The sequence below is a fragment of the Lepidochelys kempii genome, chromosome 5 (genome assembly GCF_965140265.1).
Source record: "Lepidochelys kempii isolate rLepKem1 chromosome 5, rLepKem1.hap2, whole genome shotgun sequence".
Classification (NCBI taxonomy): domain Eukaryota; kingdom Metazoa; phylum Chordata; order Testudines; family Cheloniidae; genus Lepidochelys; species Lepidochelys kempii.
Genome location: NC_133260.1, coordinates 81,721,970 through 81,742,558, shown reverse-complemented (window position 1 = coordinate 81,742,558; position 20,589 = coordinate 81,721,970). Strand labels below are relative to the sequence as shown.

At 38.6% G+C, this 20,589-nt stretch overlaps 1 protein-coding gene across 3 annotated transcripts in view; it reads right to left on the bottom strand.

Annotated features, from left to right (window-relative positions):
• SLC12A2 (solute carrier family 12 member 2) overlaps positions 1-20,589 on the bottom strand; it is a 102,310-nt gene that overhangs the window by 11,153 nt on the left and 70,568 nt on the right. For 2 of the 3 annotated variants that reach the window (XM_073344868.1, XM_073344870.1), the window contains exons 13-21: positions 19,955-20,056; positions 16,620-16,775; positions 15,135-15,234; positions 12,323-12,434; positions 9,993-10,133; positions 9,626-9,732; positions 7,631-7,710; positions 3,393-3,533; positions 2,705-2,752 (exon numbers count right to left, since the gene is read on the bottom strand). In XM_073344868.1, coding sequence (XP_073200969.1) covers positions 2,705-2,752; positions 3,393-3,533; positions 7,631-7,710; positions 9,626-9,732; positions 9,993-10,133; positions 12,323-12,434; positions 15,135-15,234; positions 16,620-16,775; positions 19,955-20,056 — 987 coding nt within the window. The remainder of the gene's footprint in view (positions 1-2,704; positions 2,753-3,392; positions 3,534-7,630; positions 7,711-9,625; positions 9,733-9,992; positions 10,134-12,322; positions 12,435-15,134; positions 15,235-16,619; positions 16,776-19,954; positions 20,057-20,589) is intronic. The other variant, XM_073344869.1, reaches the window with a different exon arrangement.

Genomic DNA, 20,589 nt, shown 5'->3' with positions numbered 1-20,589 from the left:
TCCAACTATATATACACAATATAATGGGGGCTAATTTAGCTACAGCTAATCAGGAGAGAGATCTTGGAGTCATCATGGATAGTTTTCTGAAGACGTCCAAGCAGTGTGCAGCGGCAGTCAAAAAAGCAAACGGGATGTTAGGAATCATTAAAAAAGGGATAGGAGAGTAAGACAGAGAATTGCCCTTATATAAATCCATGGTACACCCTCATCTTGTATACTGCGTACAGATGTGGTCCCCTCATCTCAAAAAAGATATGCTGGCATTAGAAAAGGTTCAGAAAAGGGCAACTAAAATGATTTGGGATTTGGAATGGGTTCCATATGAGGAGAGATTAAAGAGGCTAGGACTTTTCAGCTTGGAAAAAAGAGGAGACTAAGGGGGGATATGATAGAGGTATATAAAATCATGAGTGGTGTGGAGAAAGTGAATAAGAAAAAGTTATATTATGGGAATAAGTAAATAAGAACTAAGGGCCACCAAATGAAATTAATGGGTAGCAGGTTTAAAACAAATAAAAGGAAGTTCTTCTTTACTCAAAAAGAAAAGGGAGTACTTGTGGCACCTTAGAGACTAACCAATTTATTTGAGCTTTCGTGAGCTACAGCTCACTTCATCGGATGCATACTACTTTACTCAGCGCACAGTCAACCTGTGGAACTCCTTGCCTGAGGAGGTTGTGAAGGCTAGGACTATAAAAGGGTTTAAAAGAGAACTGGATAAATTCATGGAGGTTAAGTCCATTAATGGCTATTAGCCAAGATGGGTAAGGAATGATGTCCCTAGCCTCTATTTGTCAGAGGGTGGAGATGGATGGCAGGAGAGAGATCACTTGATCATTGCCTGTTAGGTTCACTCCCTCTGGGGCACTTGGCATTGGCCACTGTCAGTAGACAGGATACTGGGCTGGATGGACCTTTGGTCTGACCCAGTATGGCCATTCTTATGTTTTCCAATATTTGTATTGTTAAAAAAAATTCTGACTTTAAAAATATTTATTTTCAGACTTTATAGTTTGTTTAAATGGACTTGTAAAAATGCACACTGAGATAAGTTTAAAGAGTTTGCAGACTTCTCCAGCTAAACCTACTGTTCTGAAAGATTAAAAACTAAACAGGAACAACAAGCAGACCTTTGGTAGATGAGCACAATTTGCAAGACCTTCTCTCTCTCTCTCTCTCTACACTTATAGCTCCATCAATCTGATCCAAACATCAAAAAAAACATACTTCAGAGCAACAGTGGGTGCTGCTCCATGCATCTCTCATACTGAAGAAAAGACCTGCTGCTCTTGTTTCACCAAAACACATCTGTAGGTTCTTTAATATTGTCAAGTTTTTTTACCAAGACAAAAATCGTAGAAAACTACAACTTCTGAAGTATTATTTTAATTTCTTACATTTAAAAAAAAAAAAGAAAGAAATATATAGTTAAATGCATTAAGGAAGTTAAGATTGTAAACAGACTCCATTTTGATGCTGAATATGTATGTAGTATTTTACGTACAGAATAAGATGTTTTGCAGGTTCCAGGGCTTAGAAAAATTTTACAAAACATTTAGTTGCTGTAATTAAAAAGGTGGAATTTTTAGTTAGATAATGAGGCTATAGATATAACTGAGAAAGAAACTAAAATGACTTTCTGAATAAACCTAACAGACACAGAAGTGAAATGGATGGATTAAAAAACAAAACAAAACACCTTTCTACCTCCTTCTCAGTCAAAATTTAGATTTGGATACAGCAGCCAGCCACTTTACTTGGTATTTAGCTTCTAAGCCAAAAGGTATGAATTTGATTTTACAAAACCCAAAAATATTCCTGATGTGAACTAAAATTGACTGAATTAATACATTTATACAGAGCTTGAATTAGGTCAGTACACAATGGTACAAAGCACACTGGCACTTCTCCCAAGCCACCATCTTGTGCTCCACAATCTCTGCTTTCATTTAAAAGAGGTAAGTTCTCTAGTGTTTATAATTCTGAAGAAATCCTCCCTTCACATTTGAGGTTAACTGATTAAGCAATGTTTGCCTGACTCTGTGGAGAGCCTGGAACAATAATTCTGAAAAGTTGAATAGTCCCATTCATTTCACTGAAGTATTCACTAAGATGCCCAAAGTATAATATTGATAACCGTTTCATTGCTTGTGGAAGCATAAAGTAAGCTGCATAGTTTACTGAGTGATGTCTCAAATATTATAATGATGATCTTATTAAAATCTATACAGAAAGGAAAGAATTAGAAGTTTGGCACCAGGACTGAGCAGCATTTCAGAGAGTACAACTACCTTATTCCTCCCCTCCACCCCAAATCAAGGAACCCAGAGAGGCATGTGAGCCCCACCAAGGAACCCAGCAGACCTCATGGACACATTCAAACCCCACTGAGGCAGAACCAAGTTCAGGAAACCTCATAAGCATGCACAATCAATCATATTTTGAACGTATGCACATCTAGTATGTGCACTGCTTCTGCCAATTCATGTGAAGAAAGCTTATTTTGTGAGAGGACTTAAGAGTACCACCACCTTTTTCTACCACCACAATTTGACCCCTGAATTTCCTAATCCAAGTTAAACAGATATCCAGGATACCATCCAATGGTTGATACTCTATATATAAAAGGAGTGAGAAAAAAGAAAATGGAAGGTAGCAGTATGGAAAAAATGGATTGTAACAAAAAGATGGAAATGCCTGCCTTTTTTCAACAGTGGTTGTGTTGGAGTCTTGCCATCTTCTTCCTCCTCTGGAAAATGTTTATAAAAAATAAAAAATAAAGGTTAATATCCTTTGTGGAGTTAATGAAGATAAAAGTAGCGTACACATTCAGAAAATGACACATAAAATGAAGCAGCACACCGTGAGAAAATAACCACAACATGGATGAGGATTAACATATCCTGCAATAATGATTAGCTCTTTAAAATGTGTTAATACTTCACATAGCCATAGAGTTTGTCTTCAAAAAAGGACAAGAAAAACATTTCCTCCATATATGAATGCAAGGTGTCTTGACTCATTTTTAAAAATGTTCTTTTAGTGTGCATTTAATTAAATGTTCTAGTTTAAGCCCAACATTTCTTAACCTTGGTGGCTTAGAGTTAAGCTTGCATATAAAGATTTGACCAAATTTTCAAGAAGTTCTGCATTCCTACAGTTCTCATTATCGCTACAAAAAATGACAAGCTTTTTATTTAGGTGCCTAAGATCTTGGAGCCTTACTTTATGCATCAAGGTTTTAAAAATTTTGCTTACACTTTCTAAGTGACTACTCAAGTAATATGCAGACAGTGTAAATGCCTGGGAAGGCCAAGAGAAAAAAAAAAAACATTGTAATTCAACTCTGTAAAAAGAACGGTCCAATCTCACAGCTCACTAGAAGTTACCTTTATGCAGACCAGGAGTTTTTTCACTGGATGGTGGAGAAAAAACCTTAGATGTGTCTGTTTCAGTCTTTTTGCTATAGTCCACATTTACTACAACATCCTTTGAACTTGGAGATTTCTCTTGAGAGGACAGTAATTCTTCTGTGACGAGATAAATGATTAATATTGATATCATTTCTGATTGCAACATTAAACTTACTTTTAGCTTGTAAAAATGATGTTTTATGGATAATTAATGATATAATAGATTAGAAGAAAATCAACTGGAGAACAGTTGGAGAAAATCAACTGTTTTATACAACTTCATGAACAGCAACAACATGTTACATACATAGAAATTCTACCTCTGAAAGTAAGAATTATTTTAGCTTAGTCCCAGATTATACCTTTTCAAATTCTATAGGCATTGAACTACATCACTCTGTAGACACAGAGCTAATTCACCTCTATGGAGCTGGAGAAAATAAGGGGTTTGAATCCTCATATTTACATTATGTCAAATTGTTAGTATGAGAAAGGAACTGAAACCTGGGGCCTTTGGTATAAAATAGATCCTAAAAATTTATGATCAATTTCTATCTCAAGCTGAGCATTTTTCCAAAAATATTAAAAGTCACAATACTATAATTCCATAAAATTGCTTGCTGAAGGTGGCTTGTCCAAAATCTAGTGAGTAAGAACATTTCAGCAGACAAGAACCTCATTTCAGCAGACAAGCTCAGACAAAGGCCTTTTTGAACAGAAGATGACAATAATAGAGGTAGTTAACTATTGACGTAATAGAAAAAGGCACAGTAATGTTAAAAAACCTGGTCAAAAACGGATTTCTCAGCTAGAAGTTATCAGTTAAGTCAGCAATGGCTCCAGACAATTAAGACTGCCTTAAGTTTGAGACCAGTGGTAAAGCTGTCAGGAACATATGATCCCTTCCATGAGGTATTAGATTAGTGAGGGGTGGTAGAACTGCCTACTATGAAGATTGCCTGACACTTCCCACTATAAGACATAGTCCTCAGTGGCTTATAACTAAAGCTATGTTTTTGTCATGGGTATTTTTAATAAAAAAAAGTCACAGACAGGTCACTGGCAGTAAACAAAAATTCACTGCCTGTGACCTGTCCATGACTTTTACTAAAAATACCAGTGAATAAAAATTAGAGGGGGAGGGACTGCCCGGGGCCCCGTGGGTTTGTGGGGAGGGCAGCCTGGCTGCTTGGGGCAGCGCCCGCAGGTGGCAGCACATGGCCCAGGACCCCTGTAGGTGCTGGGGGGGATTAGCAGGGCTGGCAGGCTCCCTACCTGGCTCCACCACTTTGTCACCCAGCAGCAGCAGAGAGTTTGGGTGTGAGAGTGGGCAGGGGGTTGGGGCACGGAATGGGGTGAGGCGGGCTCTGGGAGGTGCTTACATGGGGGGCTCCCCGGAAGTGGTGACATCCCCCTTGCTCAGCTGCTAGGCGGAGGTGTGGCCAGGCAGCTCTGCACACCACCTCCACCCAGGGCACTGTCCCCGCAGTTCCCATTGGCCACAGTTCCTGGCCTATGGGAGCGCAGAACTACCTGGCCACACTTCTGCCTAGCAGCTGAGCAAGGGGGATGTCACTGCCTCCAGGGAGTCTCCCAAGTAAGCACTGCCCAGAGCCTGCTTCACCCTGTCCCGTACCCCAACTCCCTGTTCCCCTCACACACCCAAACTCTGCTGCGAGGGGGGTGCGGTGGCCCAAGACTGCCCCAGCAGTGGCCAGTGCGACTGGCACAGGGGCTACCTGAGCTGCCCCTGAGTCAGGAACACCAGCTGCTGCAGAAGTCATGTAGGTCACGGAATCCATGACTTCCATGACAAACTCGCAGCCTTACTTATAACTTTACCAAACTTTAACTGTTTGGGCTAAAGTTTTCCATGCCAATTGTCTGCCTCAGAATGAATTTTTTGGGAAAGTTTTAGGCAAAATGGGTAAGCCACTTTAAAAGAATGTGACTAGGGGGAAAATAGGTTGTTTTGACCATGTTAATTCTGTCAAACTTTTATTTGAAAGCCTCTCGTGCCCCTCTGCTTTAGAGTGGCCTTGAAGTTTGGCAGTGGATGGCCTTTTTGTTAGGGACCTGCTTTTGCTGTCCTCTACGAAAATCCACCCAAATTTGGTCAAGTTTTAAGATTTTGACAAATCTGTTTGCACAACACATACTACTTAGATTATAGCAGCTAAATTCCATGAAGATTTAATCTGCACTGGTCACACTCCAGCCTAGGGATGAGAAGGATTTTCCCTACGATTGCAGCTCTGAGCTGCTTTAGACTGGAACCCAGTGGGTTGTGGGCAAGACTGAGATTGGATGGATCCAGGTGGTGGGAGTGAAGACTCAGAACATAAAAATGACCATACTGGGTCAGACCAAGAGTCCATCTAGCCCAGTATCCGACAGCAGCCAATGACAGATGCTTCAAAGGAAATGAACAGAATAGGACAATCAAGTGATCCATCTCATTGTCCAGTCCCAGCATCTGGCAGTCAGAGGCCTAGGGACACCCAGACCCTGGTGTTGCATCCCTGAACATCTTGGCTAATACTCACTGATGGAACTAGCCTCCATGAATTTATCCAATTCTTTTTTTAACCCAGTTATAGTTTTGGCCTTCATGACATCCTCTGGCATTTAGTTCAAGGTTGATTGTGCATTATGTAAAGTACTTCCTTTAGTTTGTTTTAAACCTGCTGCCTATTAATTTAATTAAGTGATCCCTGGTTCATATGTGGTGTGAAAGGGTAAATAATACTTCATTATTAACTTTCTCCATACAATTCATGGTTTTATAGACCTCTATCATATTCCCCCGCACTTAGTCATTTCTTTCCCAAACTGAAAAGTCTCAATCTTTTAATCTGTCCTCATATAGGAGTAGGACTGGCTAGGCAAGGAGACTGGGGACAATAAGCTGGGTGTTTGTGGGGTAGACAGGAAGCCCCAAGGGTGAAAACTTGGACTGGCTGATCAAAGAGACTGGGATGAAAACCTGAGGAGTGGAGACTGGAACTGGCTAGGTGAGGAGCAAAGGACTGGACTGTTAGATGTGGGGTGGGGAACGGATAGGACAAGGGCAGGTTGGAGGGGACGGGGCAGCAGGGATCACACTCGGGGGGAATGGGCAGAAGCTCTGTGGTAACTAGAGCACACTCCACTACCGAGCTCAGAATGGAACCGAAGAATCCTGAGTCTCACCATTCTTCTCTTATCAGCAAATATCTGGGAAACCCTCTGGCAAAATATTTTATCTTTCCTCTAATACTGGTCCACACAGAATATGACAACCTACTTCTGCTATTAGTCGCTCAGTTAGCTCAAGTGGAAGAGGCCTTTGTGGTGGATTTAAAGGTTCCAACTCTGCTGATGACCCATTTGGTGTCAGTATGACATCACATGATAAAATATTTTTTATTTTTTAACCTAGGAAATTATACACAGGAAAACTACACTAAAACAACACAATTAAGGTTACAAAGTCAATAAATGCCTGAATTAAAAATGAAACCCTGGGATAGTTTTTAATTACATCATCTAATATCTAGTTAAGTGCTTGATTTTGCCACCTTAATAATGTTCTTTTAACATAATGTTTAATACAAATAAAAACTAAGTCTATAAACTACTTTCTTTGAATCACCATTAATTTTTTGCATTAGAAATGTATTATCTTTATTGTTTCCTATTTATCCAATGCCGATGTATCATCTCCAGGCTTTTTATGTCACTGGAATGGAAAAAACTTGCCATGAAAGAATCCAAAATGTCTTTGGTCATGCAACTTTTGTTAAATCAAGTTAAATTTTCTAGACTGCGGATACTTTTTTAATATGCAATATTGATTTTCTGGCCCCATTTGAGTTTGAACATATATTAGTAAAATATTAAATCCTTGGGGAAATTTAAGTATGTAGGTGGTTACAAACTGAAGAAAATAATGTATGTAGACCTGTTTCTAAAAGAAGTTAGAATACGAAACATAGAACATTTATCATTAAAAGCAACCCATCAGTAACAGAAGTCATATCTACTCCATCTAGTTTTATTTTGTACAAGGTTAACAGAAGTATTTTTAAGTTGACAAAATATTAAAAGTAATTATAAACACTAAATCTCTATATTTTGCTTGTAGGCATAACAAACAGTTTATAGAACACTTAACTGCGTAAAATTTGGCTGTTCTATTTTTCTCTTTTTCTAGGAGGCAAAATAAAGCGTACCTTGTCCCTGAAGGTGAGAAATATCCAAACCTTCCTTTAGGCGGATGACAACTACACCATACTGAATGTCAAAGGCATCACTGTAAAAGGGTAAAGAAGTTGCATTTTTGTCGTGTTCTCTTTTTCTTTCTCAACAATCCCAATTGAGATTTTTCTCTTGGACTTAAGCTTCATGTACGTAAATTGTACTTCACAGATTTTAAGTCCCAAACTATTAAGCCACTTCAGAAGACTGAATACCATATGCTGAAGTGTAATGGACAGCAACTGTCTCCATTTCACTTCGTTTCTAATATTGCAAACAGTGATCAAATGAAATACAAACAAACCATTCTAAGCTCCATGGGAAAGGTGAAAGCGTGTGTGTGAAATTTAATCCTTTTGAGCAATACAGGACAATTTTTTTCACCAGAAGTCCCAAAATATTTTATAAGAGATCCCCTAACTTGAGAACTACAAATTCCAGAGCGGTCTCTGAAAACTATAGGCACTGAAAGAAGTTTCAAAAATACACAAAGTAACAATTAATGAATGCAGTGTGCATGGAATTTAATGGTAACTATTTTTTTACAAATTACAGCATTCATAATAAAGAAGTCAGGTTTCAAGACAAGTTCTAGCTGACTCTGGTTTCCATTATGTGTAACTTACAGGAAAAAATTCTCTCCTTAAAAAAGCAAGGAAATTAAGAGAACAGACTTTCTTAATGAAAAATTAGGCTGTAAGTCTGATTACAAGTTAGGAGAGTCCAAATCAAAGTTCCAGTAACAAAGGAGCTTACCCATATTGCACGTTTTATTTTTATTTGACATTAATACTTAGTATATAAAATGTCACAGCAACAGAAGACATCCAACCAATAATGGCAAACACTTCTTGAATCTCTGTTGCACAAACACCCTAAATATAGAAGGCTATTTCTTCCAACACAAGTGGATTCACAAGCTCACATGGAAATCACCAGACAATGGAAATCACCAGACAGACCATGTATGTATATTTAAGAGATGGGCATCTTGGTTGAGGGATATCAGAGTTAGCAGAGGAATAGATGTTAGCCGAGATGGAAAAAAAGAGCAACACAGGCACAAAGCAGTTCAAAGGCAAAGAAATGCAGATCAGATTCCACCTTGCAACTGTTCCAGTGTTTTACAGGACCAGACTAAAGAAAGTCTGGAAGACACATGGTCAAATTGGAAGATGGCAGGAGAAATAGTGGGCCACCAAAAGAAGGCAGAAGAAAGATGCATGGATTATATCTGGAACATGGGCAGTGACTGACTAAAAGAAAGTTCTGAAGGCAAAAATGTAACAGTGCAAGACAGGTAGAAATCTTTGAGGCTGATGCAAGATACAGAGAAAATTACAAAGAAATAAAAAGAGATGCAGGTAAAATAACAATGCCTGGGCTCAGGAGAAGGCTGCAGAGGCAGCAGCACAGAAGGGAGAGTACAAGCAGCACAGAAGGGAGAGTACAAGCTTTCAAATAGTGAAAGACTTCCCAGGAAAAACCAGACTGTCAGAGGTCTCTCCATGGACAGATGCTGAAAATGCATGACAAAAAATCTAGAGGCTTGAAAGAAGATTTCCATTCTATATTAAGTTGTTCACAACTTATGATCACGCACAGGGTCAAGAGAAATGCTAACACTAAGTTAGAAATAGCAGAGTGATCAACAACACCTGATGAAATTAAAGCCACCAGAGGCCTCACATCGGGGAAAGCTCCTGGGGTTGACAAAAGTAATAGCTGACCATCAATAATACCTACCCACATTGAAAAACAGCACTAGAGTACTAGATTTACTGAGGCGATTTCAATATTAATTATTTAAAAATGATGTTTGGGAATACTTGGAAACAGTTCAAAGTTTTTAGATGAATACTTTGAAATAGCAATGATTACACTCTGCTAGAGGTACAAGCAGTTCTTCAGATTATATATTCTTGTTTACTGTATTTGGTAAAAAGAACAGTTCTGCATTTTGTACTCACTGAAATAAATTGATATAGGTTTCCACATCCCTCATGTCAGCTTGTTTCCAATCTTTCTTAAATCCAACAACAAGAGTGTTTGGTCTCATTCGACCCAGACCAGCAGCCTAAGAACAAAGCCAATCAAGCATTTTTAAAATACTAAAAAATATTATATTAACTGAAGGTAAAATAAGAAAATGTTCTTACTTGCACAAAACAATTTTTTTAATAAAAGCTTTATAGTAGTAGAGTGAAAATATTGCATAATTATGATGCAATTTCAATATGTATGCTTGAAAGTGTAAAATATAAAATGCAAAAATGTCTGTACTCTTCTGAGGCCAAATCACCCATTAGCTCAAACAAAAGTGCAAGAGAAGGGTACCTGCATTAAGTACTGTCCCCCATCTCTCAAATCCTCTGCATGTACTGGTGCATAGAAGGCCTTCATTTTGTTTTTAATAAGCCACCGCTGATATCTGGCCAAGTCAGTTGACAATTCTTTAATGGCTTGTCTGCGAGGGCCCTTCAAAAAAAATGTACTACTATTAGTCCAAAATGCATTTTAGAATAATCACTACTGGTTATTTTCTGAAAAATAGATTTCCTTTGTACAGTTGCATGAGTGCATTGATAATTAACCCAAAATCAAATCTAATACACTTCAAGTTCAAAAGATATTTTTGTCACTTCAAAACAAGAGACCTATCAACATAAAGTAAAATTGACTCAGATGGCAATAATAGGTCTTCCTTTCTTAGATACATGTTCCTGTGCTTTACTGGAACAAGAATTCTCAAGCTCCAGTTGCTTCACCAGCAGGCTTGTCCTCTGCCATAAAAACAACAAGGGTATTTTTGTTTTGTTTTTTGTAGCAAAAAATATAGATATAGGCATAGTTATAGGTTAAGTACACATCAGGTTTTGTGTGGCTGCTTGTGTCCCAGCAAGTTTAACTGAAATTGGTGATCTGTTTTAATTTCCATATAAAGATGCTAGTCTTCTCCCCAATGGCAGCCACTACCTTAAATAAACCCAGATCTCAGCCACTTCTGATGGGGTCCTGTGGCATGCAGTTGTTTCCTGCCAGATTCACTAATACATGAAGTAGTTCACAACAGAATCTGGTTAGTTAATCCTGGAGCACCTCAGATTACAATGGCAAGGTGAGAGGCTCAGCCACTCTGACAATTGCCTACAATTTAAACACATACTCCTTCCCCTCTATGAATCCTCCCTTAACATCTACAACTAGCTGGACCCTTTGCCAGTCTTTTGTAGTTGAGTTAATTTGACTCAATTACCATAACCCCTTCAAAACTCGCTGAACTTCCATCCTGCTAACAAACCCTCTTAATTCTTCAGTTTTTAAAAATCACTGCCCTTATCAGAATAGTAAAGTGTTCTGTTTAAAAACAGCACTGAAACAAAACTTTGAGCTTGAAGATTTTGACTCCAGTGATTTGAAGGGAGCACTAACCCAAACTGTGGGTATCTTTAGCTTTGGAGAAAAGCTTCAAATACAAAACAAAATTTAAAAATAAAGATCTAAAGAAAATAGTCTAAACGTGGTAATTTACACTGGTATTTTTACAGAAACTCAAGAGAGTTAGGTGCCCAGCACCTATTAAATTTCAATACGATTTGAGTGCTTAAATCTGGGCTCTGATGCTAAGAGCCAGGTGGGCAGCTGTGAGGAACCGCAGATGGATCCTCCACCTGCTCTGAGTGGGGGGCCTGCTTGGGCCCCACACCCAGGTCAGGTGGAGGGTCCACTGCGGCTCCCCACAGCTACCTGCCCAGCTCTTATCGTTTACAGGCTGCAGCTCCGAGCTGTAGGGAGGCTGGGTCCCTCCACCTGCCCTGGGCAGGGTGCTGGGACACTGGGCATGGGGCTTCTCAGGCCCTCTACAGCTGCCAGCGTGGCTCTCCCCAACCTGGCTCCAGCCGGAGGAGAGGGGGGAGGTGTGGCTCGGAGCTGCAGCCCAGCCATGGTAAGAGCCAAGCAGGCAGCTGTGGCGGCCCCTCCACCTGCCCTGGGCATGGGGCACAAGTAGCCCCCAGGCAGCTCCACAGGTTTCCCCCTTCCCTGTGGGTAGGCCAGCCAGGGAGCCACGGTGGACCCTCCACCTGCCTGCAGTGCAGTGGGGGCGGGGGGCGGGCTGAGAGCAGCCCCTGGCAGTGTCCCTGTCCCCCATGCTCCCTGCCCAGCCAAGGGCAGGTGGAGGGTCCACGACTCCGTCCAGGCTCCCCACAGCTGCCCCCAACCAGGCTTCTTCCTTAAGTTGGCATGTTATACTAAAGAAGTAAAAGCAAACTGGATAACACGGAAAGCAAATATCAACCTTATTTAGCCAAGCATGCTTTACCCCCCAGGATTAACGAACTGAAACACTGTTTATCTTTAAGCATCTTTGTGTCCAAGACTGTTCATTTTATAAAGTTACAAAATTATTCCAGGGGAGGAGAAAAATCTAGCAGTGATGTACATATTAACATTTTGAAGTTATCTGCTATGCTAGCATTTCTAAGGCTTGCACGAAATTACAATATACTTTGTGCTATTATGAAAGAGAAATCCCATGAGAGGTTATCAGTAAATCTCAGCTTCCAGAGAAGTGGGAAATTTGACACTTTACATTTGAGAATAATAGAAGTAGTTATGGAAAGAAGCCAAGTTAGCTTATTTTTTTAAAATGCAGAAAAAATACTTACCATGTGTATATGACCACAGATCATCAAACCCACATTTTTTGTGAAAGCATGGACAAGATGAACCAAAGCAGGACGTGAGTTTGGAGCACCTGTCATAACAAGGCATTGAGGCCTAGAGTTTTAGATTTAAAAGAAGAAAAATTAGAATTCACTTATTTCCTTTGTATTGATAAAAACAACTTTTAAGTAATTTGCAACTGACTTTAGAATTGTGAAGATACATATCTTCACAGATCTCAGGATTGCAAATGCATATATTTGGAGTGAGAAATGGGGCATATTAATTACATTATGGAAAATTTATGTAGCATTGACAACCTTTAACAACCATCAATTCTTTTTCCCTGCCTGCTTATTTCATCAGAAACCAATGAATGGCAATATCCATCTAAATCCGATACATTTCAAGGAAATATGTGGACAAATTGGAGGAAGTCCAGACAAGAGCCACAAAAATGATTCAAGGTCTAGAAAAACATGACCTATGAGGGAAAATTAAACAATTTTTTCCGATTTTTTCAGTCTGGAGAAGAGAAGACAGAGGTGACATGATAACAGTTTTCCAGTACCTACAAGGTTGTTATAAGGAGGAGAGAGGTAAATTGTTCTCCTTAACCTCTGATGATAGGACAAGAAGCAATGGGCTTAAATTGGAGCAAGGGTAGTTTAACTTGGACTTCAGGAAAAAATTCTTAACTGTCAGGGTGGTTAAGCACAGGAATAAATTGCCTAGGGAAGCTGTGGAATCTCCATCACTGGAGATTTTTTAGAAAAAATTTAGAACAAACCTTTCAGGGATGGTTTAGGTAGGGCAGGAGACTCGACTAGATCACCTCTTGAGGTGCCTTCCAGTCCTGTGATTCTATAAATTTTACTGAATTTGGTATATAAAAGTACAGAAACAAATATTCTTCAAACTAATAAGGAAAAATCACTCTGTTTATCTGTAACTTTCAGATTCTCTTTACGTAAACAGTCAAGATGTTCAATAAAAAAGTTAAAATAAAGAAATTCAGACAATAAAGCCCAACGTTCTGTCAAGTTACTGAAGTGTCTGGCATGAGTGATGTGACCTGGCCGGTACTAAACCTGCTGAATAAGGAAGAGTGGATTGTAATTGAACAAGAAAACAAAAATATGAATGCCTATCAGCACAGGAGTCATAAGATCACTTGTCAACACCTTTCATTTTCCCTTTTGTGGGGAAAAAGGGAACACAGCACAAGGAGTAATGTTTGTTTTCTCTAACTTTCATACACAGAAACCCTGACGTAAAGATTTAGCTAGCCCTCATTTTGATAGCTATATTTATACAATCACTACATCCACAAACCAGCAAGCTTCCCCAATCAAAACAAGTAGGTAAGTCTCAATCTTGCCAAGACATAACAAATGTCTGGGCAGGGGGGTTTTTTTGGTTTTTCTTTTTGTTTAAAAGAACCAATAGCAACAAGGGTTGTCATTTTAATACCAAGTCATTTTAATACCAAGGCAAGTCAGTCTTATAACTGACTGTTCTAAATACCAAAACATTCTCTACTATAAACTAATTAGCATTTGAAATAAGAAAAATTATTTCCTACCCTAGAAAACAAAATCATAAAAAGTATTTCCAATCCAATCTTAAAGGCCTGCTCATTAGCAGAAGTATGTTCACTCTTCACATTAACACAAGTAGGAAACCACTTTTGGAAATAAACGTTTGATCTAGGCAGTTAAGTGATAACTAAATTGATGTATAAAGTCAAATTCCACTGCCAAATTCATCCAGTTTGCATATTGCTGACAGTTACAAAATTATCTTAGTTTATAAGTTAAGAAGCCTCTTACATCTTCAGCAGTAACAAAGAATTTACAATCAAAACTCAGCTGCCAATTTTGTTGTTTATACACAACACAAAATAGTAGCCAACTTATTTTTTTAAGCTATATTAGCTCAGCAGTGATGACAGCATTTCAGTGAAGTAACCAGAAACTTAAACACACAGGGAGAAATGTCATTTTAATATTTTATAAAACCACGTTCATGAGACTAGCAGGATTGCCTATTAGTATGGTTGCCTGACACTTCCCATTATAAGACTTAAGTTTTCAGTAGTTTATACCTTTGCAAAATTAACTGTCTGGGCTGACATTTTCCATGTAAGGCTGATTTCCATCCCCATAACTAGGGAAACCTTCCACGTCAGGCTGATTTGTTCTGAAAAAATTCAGCCACTGCAGTGGAGTCATTTCCAAGAAAAAGGTTAGAGACATATATGTTGTTTTCCTCATTTTATTCCATAATATAGTTACTCCACTATGGAAATATACTAATTATTCCAGAATAGTTTTCACATAAGGAACTATTCCAAAATAGCTATTGCAGAAGAGCTTGTTCCACGATAATTATTCAGGTCAGTTTTCCCATTATCCTAATCTTACCACCTTGAAATCACACAGTATTTTCTCATTATATGCTCCCTTCACATATGGGCAGATTTCCAAGGAATTAGCAAGATTTCTGCATCCCATGGCTGCAAATCCTCCAAGATTGTGTTGCTGTTGCAGTCTTTGTCAAGAATGAACATGCTGCCAGAGGCAGGAGTAAAGGGAAGCTGAAACACAGCCTTGTGATGGATGTTCCTGTCCCAAGATCCAAGCATGTGTTAGAATATCTTAGACTTAGAGATTTAAAGCCAGACAGACAGTTTCAGATAAAGAGTTGTGGATTCTGGAAGCATCAAAACCCTGTTTTGCTGAGTGCACAGTTTAGTGAAAAGAGATTTTTCTAACTTCTACACTATGCCTCGAGCATGAGCATATCTGTTACCTGAAATTTTTTATATGGTCTTCCACGCCTGTAAGACGAACAGAATGCTGCAGTGCACTTAGGTAAGTCAAGGCTTGTGTAGAGGATCCCCAGTTCACATCTGTGGGAAGATTTGTTTTAAAAAATTTAATATTATGCCACAAGTTATTTTGACTAATATAAACCATTTTCTCAAACTAAAAATTTAGTGTCTGATTATTTAGCTCCAACATCAACTGAAAATTAGGTAAAATCAAATTAAAATTAGAGTATATTCCTACTGAAAGCAGGCTAAAGTAAACCCAGCTTGTGTTTAAGTTAAGGGAAAAAAACCAGTTAAACTCTACTGTAAAGAGGATAATTCTGTAATCAAATCAAGTTTTCTAGATAACTAGACGTTTCATATTATATAGTCAAATTTAGAAGTTACTTAAACTGACCTATTTCAAAGAATTCTATGGTGTTTGACAAAAGCTATGAAATCTTTGTACAAATAGGTTTTGTAGCTATGCTACTCTACAGCAAAAGGAAAATTTAGCAAGGTAAGCATAGTTTGTCTGTTGATTTAAAACTAAAATCATGACAAAAAAACTTGGGTTAAGAAACTATCCTTTTAGATTATCACTGTTTAAGAGAAATTGAATGCCTACAGTGTAATGAGTTTACTAAAATTAAATAGCTATAGAAGTCTGGTCTTTCATGTTCTCATGCAAGCAGTCCAATTTTTATAATTTAAATAACTACTAAGTAGAATTTCAATTCTCAAAAGCAGAGTGTGGACAAGTATGGGAGGGGGCTCAGGGCTGGGGTAAGGGCGGCACTTACCTGCGGGACGGGCTCCTACCAGCATGTCCCTGTGTCTCCTAGCCAGAGGGCTCTGCGCACTTCCCACTCCCACAGGCGCTGCCCACAAAGCTCCTATTGGCTGTGGTTCCTGGCCAATGGGAACTGTGGAGCCAGTGCTTGTGGTGGGAGCAGCGTGCGAAGCCCCCCAGCCACCCCTCCCCCTAGAAGCTACAGGGAGGCACGGAACTGGGTGGGGAGCCTGTGAGCTCCACCCTGCGCCTGCGGGGGTCCTGTCCCATCCCCCAGAGCAGCCCCTCGGCCCAAATTTTAGTTAGGGGCATATAGTAAATGTCATGGACAGGCTTTAAATTTTTTTTTTTTTTTTTTTTTTTTTTTACTACCCGTGACCTGTCCATGACTTTTACTAAAAAATACTGGTGGCTAAAATGTAGCCTTACTCATAACTCCTCCAAAATGCACACACTACTTCCTCTCAAATTATCTTTGACAGATCGAGTACGTTACCTTTCAAATCTATATAGTTAATGTATGTGAGATGCTTCTCTCTTATTTTGAGAATAGAGTTTCTTCTGTAATTAACCGTGCAAATAAAATTGTAAATTTAAAATACAAAAAAACTACAACATTTAACAAAAGTAAGTAATCAGAGTTTCTCAAATTTGCCCAGATTTTTTTTAAAATTGAAAATCACATACCTACCTGGTTTCTTGTAAGTGACATAAATATAGAGTCCAAGGACTATGACATATGTTAGCAATGCTGCCCACCAATTAATGACGAACATCACTATGCAGCAGAGTATCGCTCCAACAAGAGAAACCCACATATTGTAGTACTTAAAAGCAGGACGCCAACCTAATCAAAGCACAAATACGAGAAGTTAAAAAATTTGAGAGAGAGAAAGCGCGAGCATAAAAACATATTAAAAATTCTGGCACACATTTATCCTTAAAGTTCATCCAACAACTTGCAATATTTCAAAGAAAGCTTCATCTATGTTATTAAGGACAGGAGCAGAAATGATTATATGACAAGTATAGGTCACTTTTTAAAAGGTGGAGTTTGACATTATTTCTGTGCTAGATATTCCTAGCAATCTGGTGAGTGCGAGTATTTGGCACAGAAGTCCATACATTACTCAAGTTTGATTTTTGCTCTGTAGTATAACCTTTAGAAGATGGTACAGCATGAATCACAATGCAAATGACTGCATGCCATGTTAGTTGGTGCTATCCTTTCAGTTCCGCATTATCACTCCAGTTAAGCTAACTCGTACTACTAGCTAACTACTTTTAATGTTTTTATTTATTTGGATAAGAGCAACTCCTGAGCATTGAAAGAAAAAGGACAAATATCATATAGCCGGACACATTCAGGAAGAAAGTGTAACTGTCAAAGAGAAGTACTGAGGCTGCCAGAGTTTGACACCATGAGTTGCTGACAGGCTGTTCAGAAAGAGGTATTAGGATCATCTATTCTTATAAAGACAGCGGTGACTAATGGAGTGTCTTTAGGCTTGGAAGCATTAGATTTTTAAAATCGGTAAATATCAGTAAACATCTATTTCACTGTACACACACAAACTGACAAAAATATTTCCACTGATTATCATCAAATGTACAGATAAGGAACACTGCTTGAGAATTTAGAGTTTGATGTAAGGATATTCATTTTTTGTGTATTTCGACAGGATGTTGAGCATTTGTGTTTTAATGGTTACAAAGCTTTATCTTTTTGAATCTGTGTCTACTGTCGTTAATAGTCTGACCCTACCCCCAGATTCCTGCAACTGAAAATTTGAATTGATAAAAATTGAAAAATGCTTAAAACTCATGATTTTGCACAACTGACAAATTAAATAATATGCTTAAAAATAAAACACTGATTTTGTCCATATGAATTATGAAAACATAAAAATCAAATTCTGCCAAGAATATTAGTCTTTTAATACGGCTAACCTGCAAATACTGCATCATCATTTGTGATCTACACATATGCTTTCAGAAGTGAATATACCCATACAGCTTGACGTACAGAAAATTCAAAATATGCCTGCTTATTTATATATGTAATTTAGCAGGCTCAATTGTAAATAGAAATAGGATTTACATATATATGTGGGCTTTCAACATATTAATTTAATCACTTGTGTGTATAAGCAATAGAATAAAAAACATGTGCACAAGGTTGCGCAAACACAAATCGAAGGCAACTTATTGAACATTTGTAAGTTTGGCCCCAAACAACAAAGATGACTTTTTAAAAAAGGCTCCAACCTAAACTCAGTAGGCTAAAAACTGAAATAGAAATTCCTATTTATGTTGAATGCAATTCTTTTATAGGCATGGCATAGCAATACTTTTGTTACAGATAAAATAAAAATTGAAGCGTAACAGCTTCGCTGCTGTATTTCTTGCGATTAGGGTCATCAATTTTTAAGCCCTGGGGCAAAGGAAACAAATAAGAATACCATAAGGTATTATTTTCCTGAGGGGCAAGTAGTCTCTACAAACAGGATTTTTTCACCAGTATTGCTTAACTCCCTTCCCACCAGCATCACCACATAACCCCAGTGACACCCAGTGTCAATGGGAGGGAATTAAAGGACAGCGAGTCCTGGTCCAATGTTTTGTTAGGAGAAACCATCACTCCTTCCTAGAAGGGCCTTCCTATCTCATTGAGGGCTTTAGTTTTCTTACGGCTTCCTTGTTCCGAGGCATAGCTCTTGACTCCATTCATCACCTGCTTAATGAGCCAGCATTTCACTCTCTCTCTCTCCCCTCCCCATAACAACCAGGTGTGACCTTAAGGCAGTTCCCTTAGAGACTGAGTCCCAGTCTCTTTGCCTAGTGAAGTTTTACTCCTTTGTAGTTCAGGCTAAGATGAGGCAGTAGCTGGGCACTCTCAGAGGTCAAGGAGATATGACGGGTATTCAGAACATTAGAAAATTCAAGCCAGTTATTCAAGAACCTAAACATGAAAATAGGCCATGTCTATACACAGGGTTTAATTCGCACTGTGTTTTACATAAGCAGCACTGACTGCATACACAGAGTCAATTGTTTTCTGATTCAATATGTATCAGTGTCTACGTGGCTGGGACTTTGTGCAATGATAGCAACAACAGTACTGCCAGAATGCGGAGGTATAGAACACCAGGAGCAAATGGACAGGTCTTGGCCTTGTGCCAGTATTTGAACTGGAAGGTGATATCTGTTCTACATGAGCAACAGAGAACACACAGATAGGTCAGTTCTGGCATCATGCAAAGCAGCATGGGATAGCAGCGGGTAGCCTGCCAATCTAATGAGAATGAGTGATGTGTGCACATGAACATAAATTCACTGCATATTGAGTTAGTGGATTATAGAATACATATTAACTGACCAGTTAGTATGCTTTAAACCTTTGCATCATGTGGACATAGGTCATTCAAGTGTGTACTCAGTAATGTTAGTGTGGACTAAATCCTCCATGTAAACAAGCCCTTATGCTCCTAACTTAAAGCACCCATTTTTTGAAAATCCTGGCCTTAGTCCTTAAACCAGAGCTTTCAAAACAAACGGAGGAACAAAAATCAAAGTTCTCATCACATTTTACATACTGCACCCACACACATGGCTTAGAATTAGTTGTTGGAAAGATTATTAGGAGGAAAAGACATCTTACTCAGGTTCCCAAGCTGTGACAGCTACAACCACAAGCCTCCCATATGCATCAGACGAAGTGCGTATTCACCCACGAAAGCTTATGCTCCAATACGTCTGTTAGTCTATAAGGTGCCACAGGACTCTTTGCCACTTTTACAGATCCAGACTAACACAGCTACCACTCTGATACAAGCCTCCCATAGTTACCAAAGAGGCTGCTCTAGTGTCAGCCTTAGGTGGGGGTTTGATTCGGCTAGTCTAGTAATTTTTCTAAGTTTATTTTATTAAATTATTGAATTATTAAATTAATAACTTCTATGCAGGAATACTTTGTTTCTACAGTAGCTTTAAAATGTGTTAAACCCCCAAATATGAAATTCCTACCTGGAGATTTTGCAAGTGAGGCATGGAATACAGAGAAATTAATTAAGGCATATGAAGCCAAGAAGAAGTTGGAGATTATTGGAGCAATGACATTCAATTCAGCTGTAAAAACACAAAGAAAAACAAATAGTTATTAAGCTTGTTATCAAACTGCTTTAAAAATCCCAGGGCCAAAAGTTTGCAACAAGGGCCTCCTTCTCTCTAGTGGAAACAGTAGATTTGTTAACACATTTTATTTTAATTCAGATCTATATAATGGTCTAATACCATAAACTGCTCTAAACAATTTCTCTGCAATCATTTCAACTACTACAGAGAAAAAACAAACACATAAAACTAAAATCTGCTTCAGAAATAGCCTGTTCTGCCACCAAAAATCACCATCACCCTTGTGTTTCCAGCCACACTCACTTTTTAAGGAGATTTCTAGAAAATCTGTTCTCTCAGTTTAAGAGTCCAAATATTAATATGTTCAATTATACCTTGATAAAGTCTAGTCTAATCATTTACCTCTCTCTTCCTCAGACACAGTCAAAGAAATAAGTTTAGTCTCAGTTTTATTTTCTCACAGAATCACGATAAACTTTGAATTTAAATGTTTCAAAGCTTTCAATGTGAGTTACAATTCTTTGTGA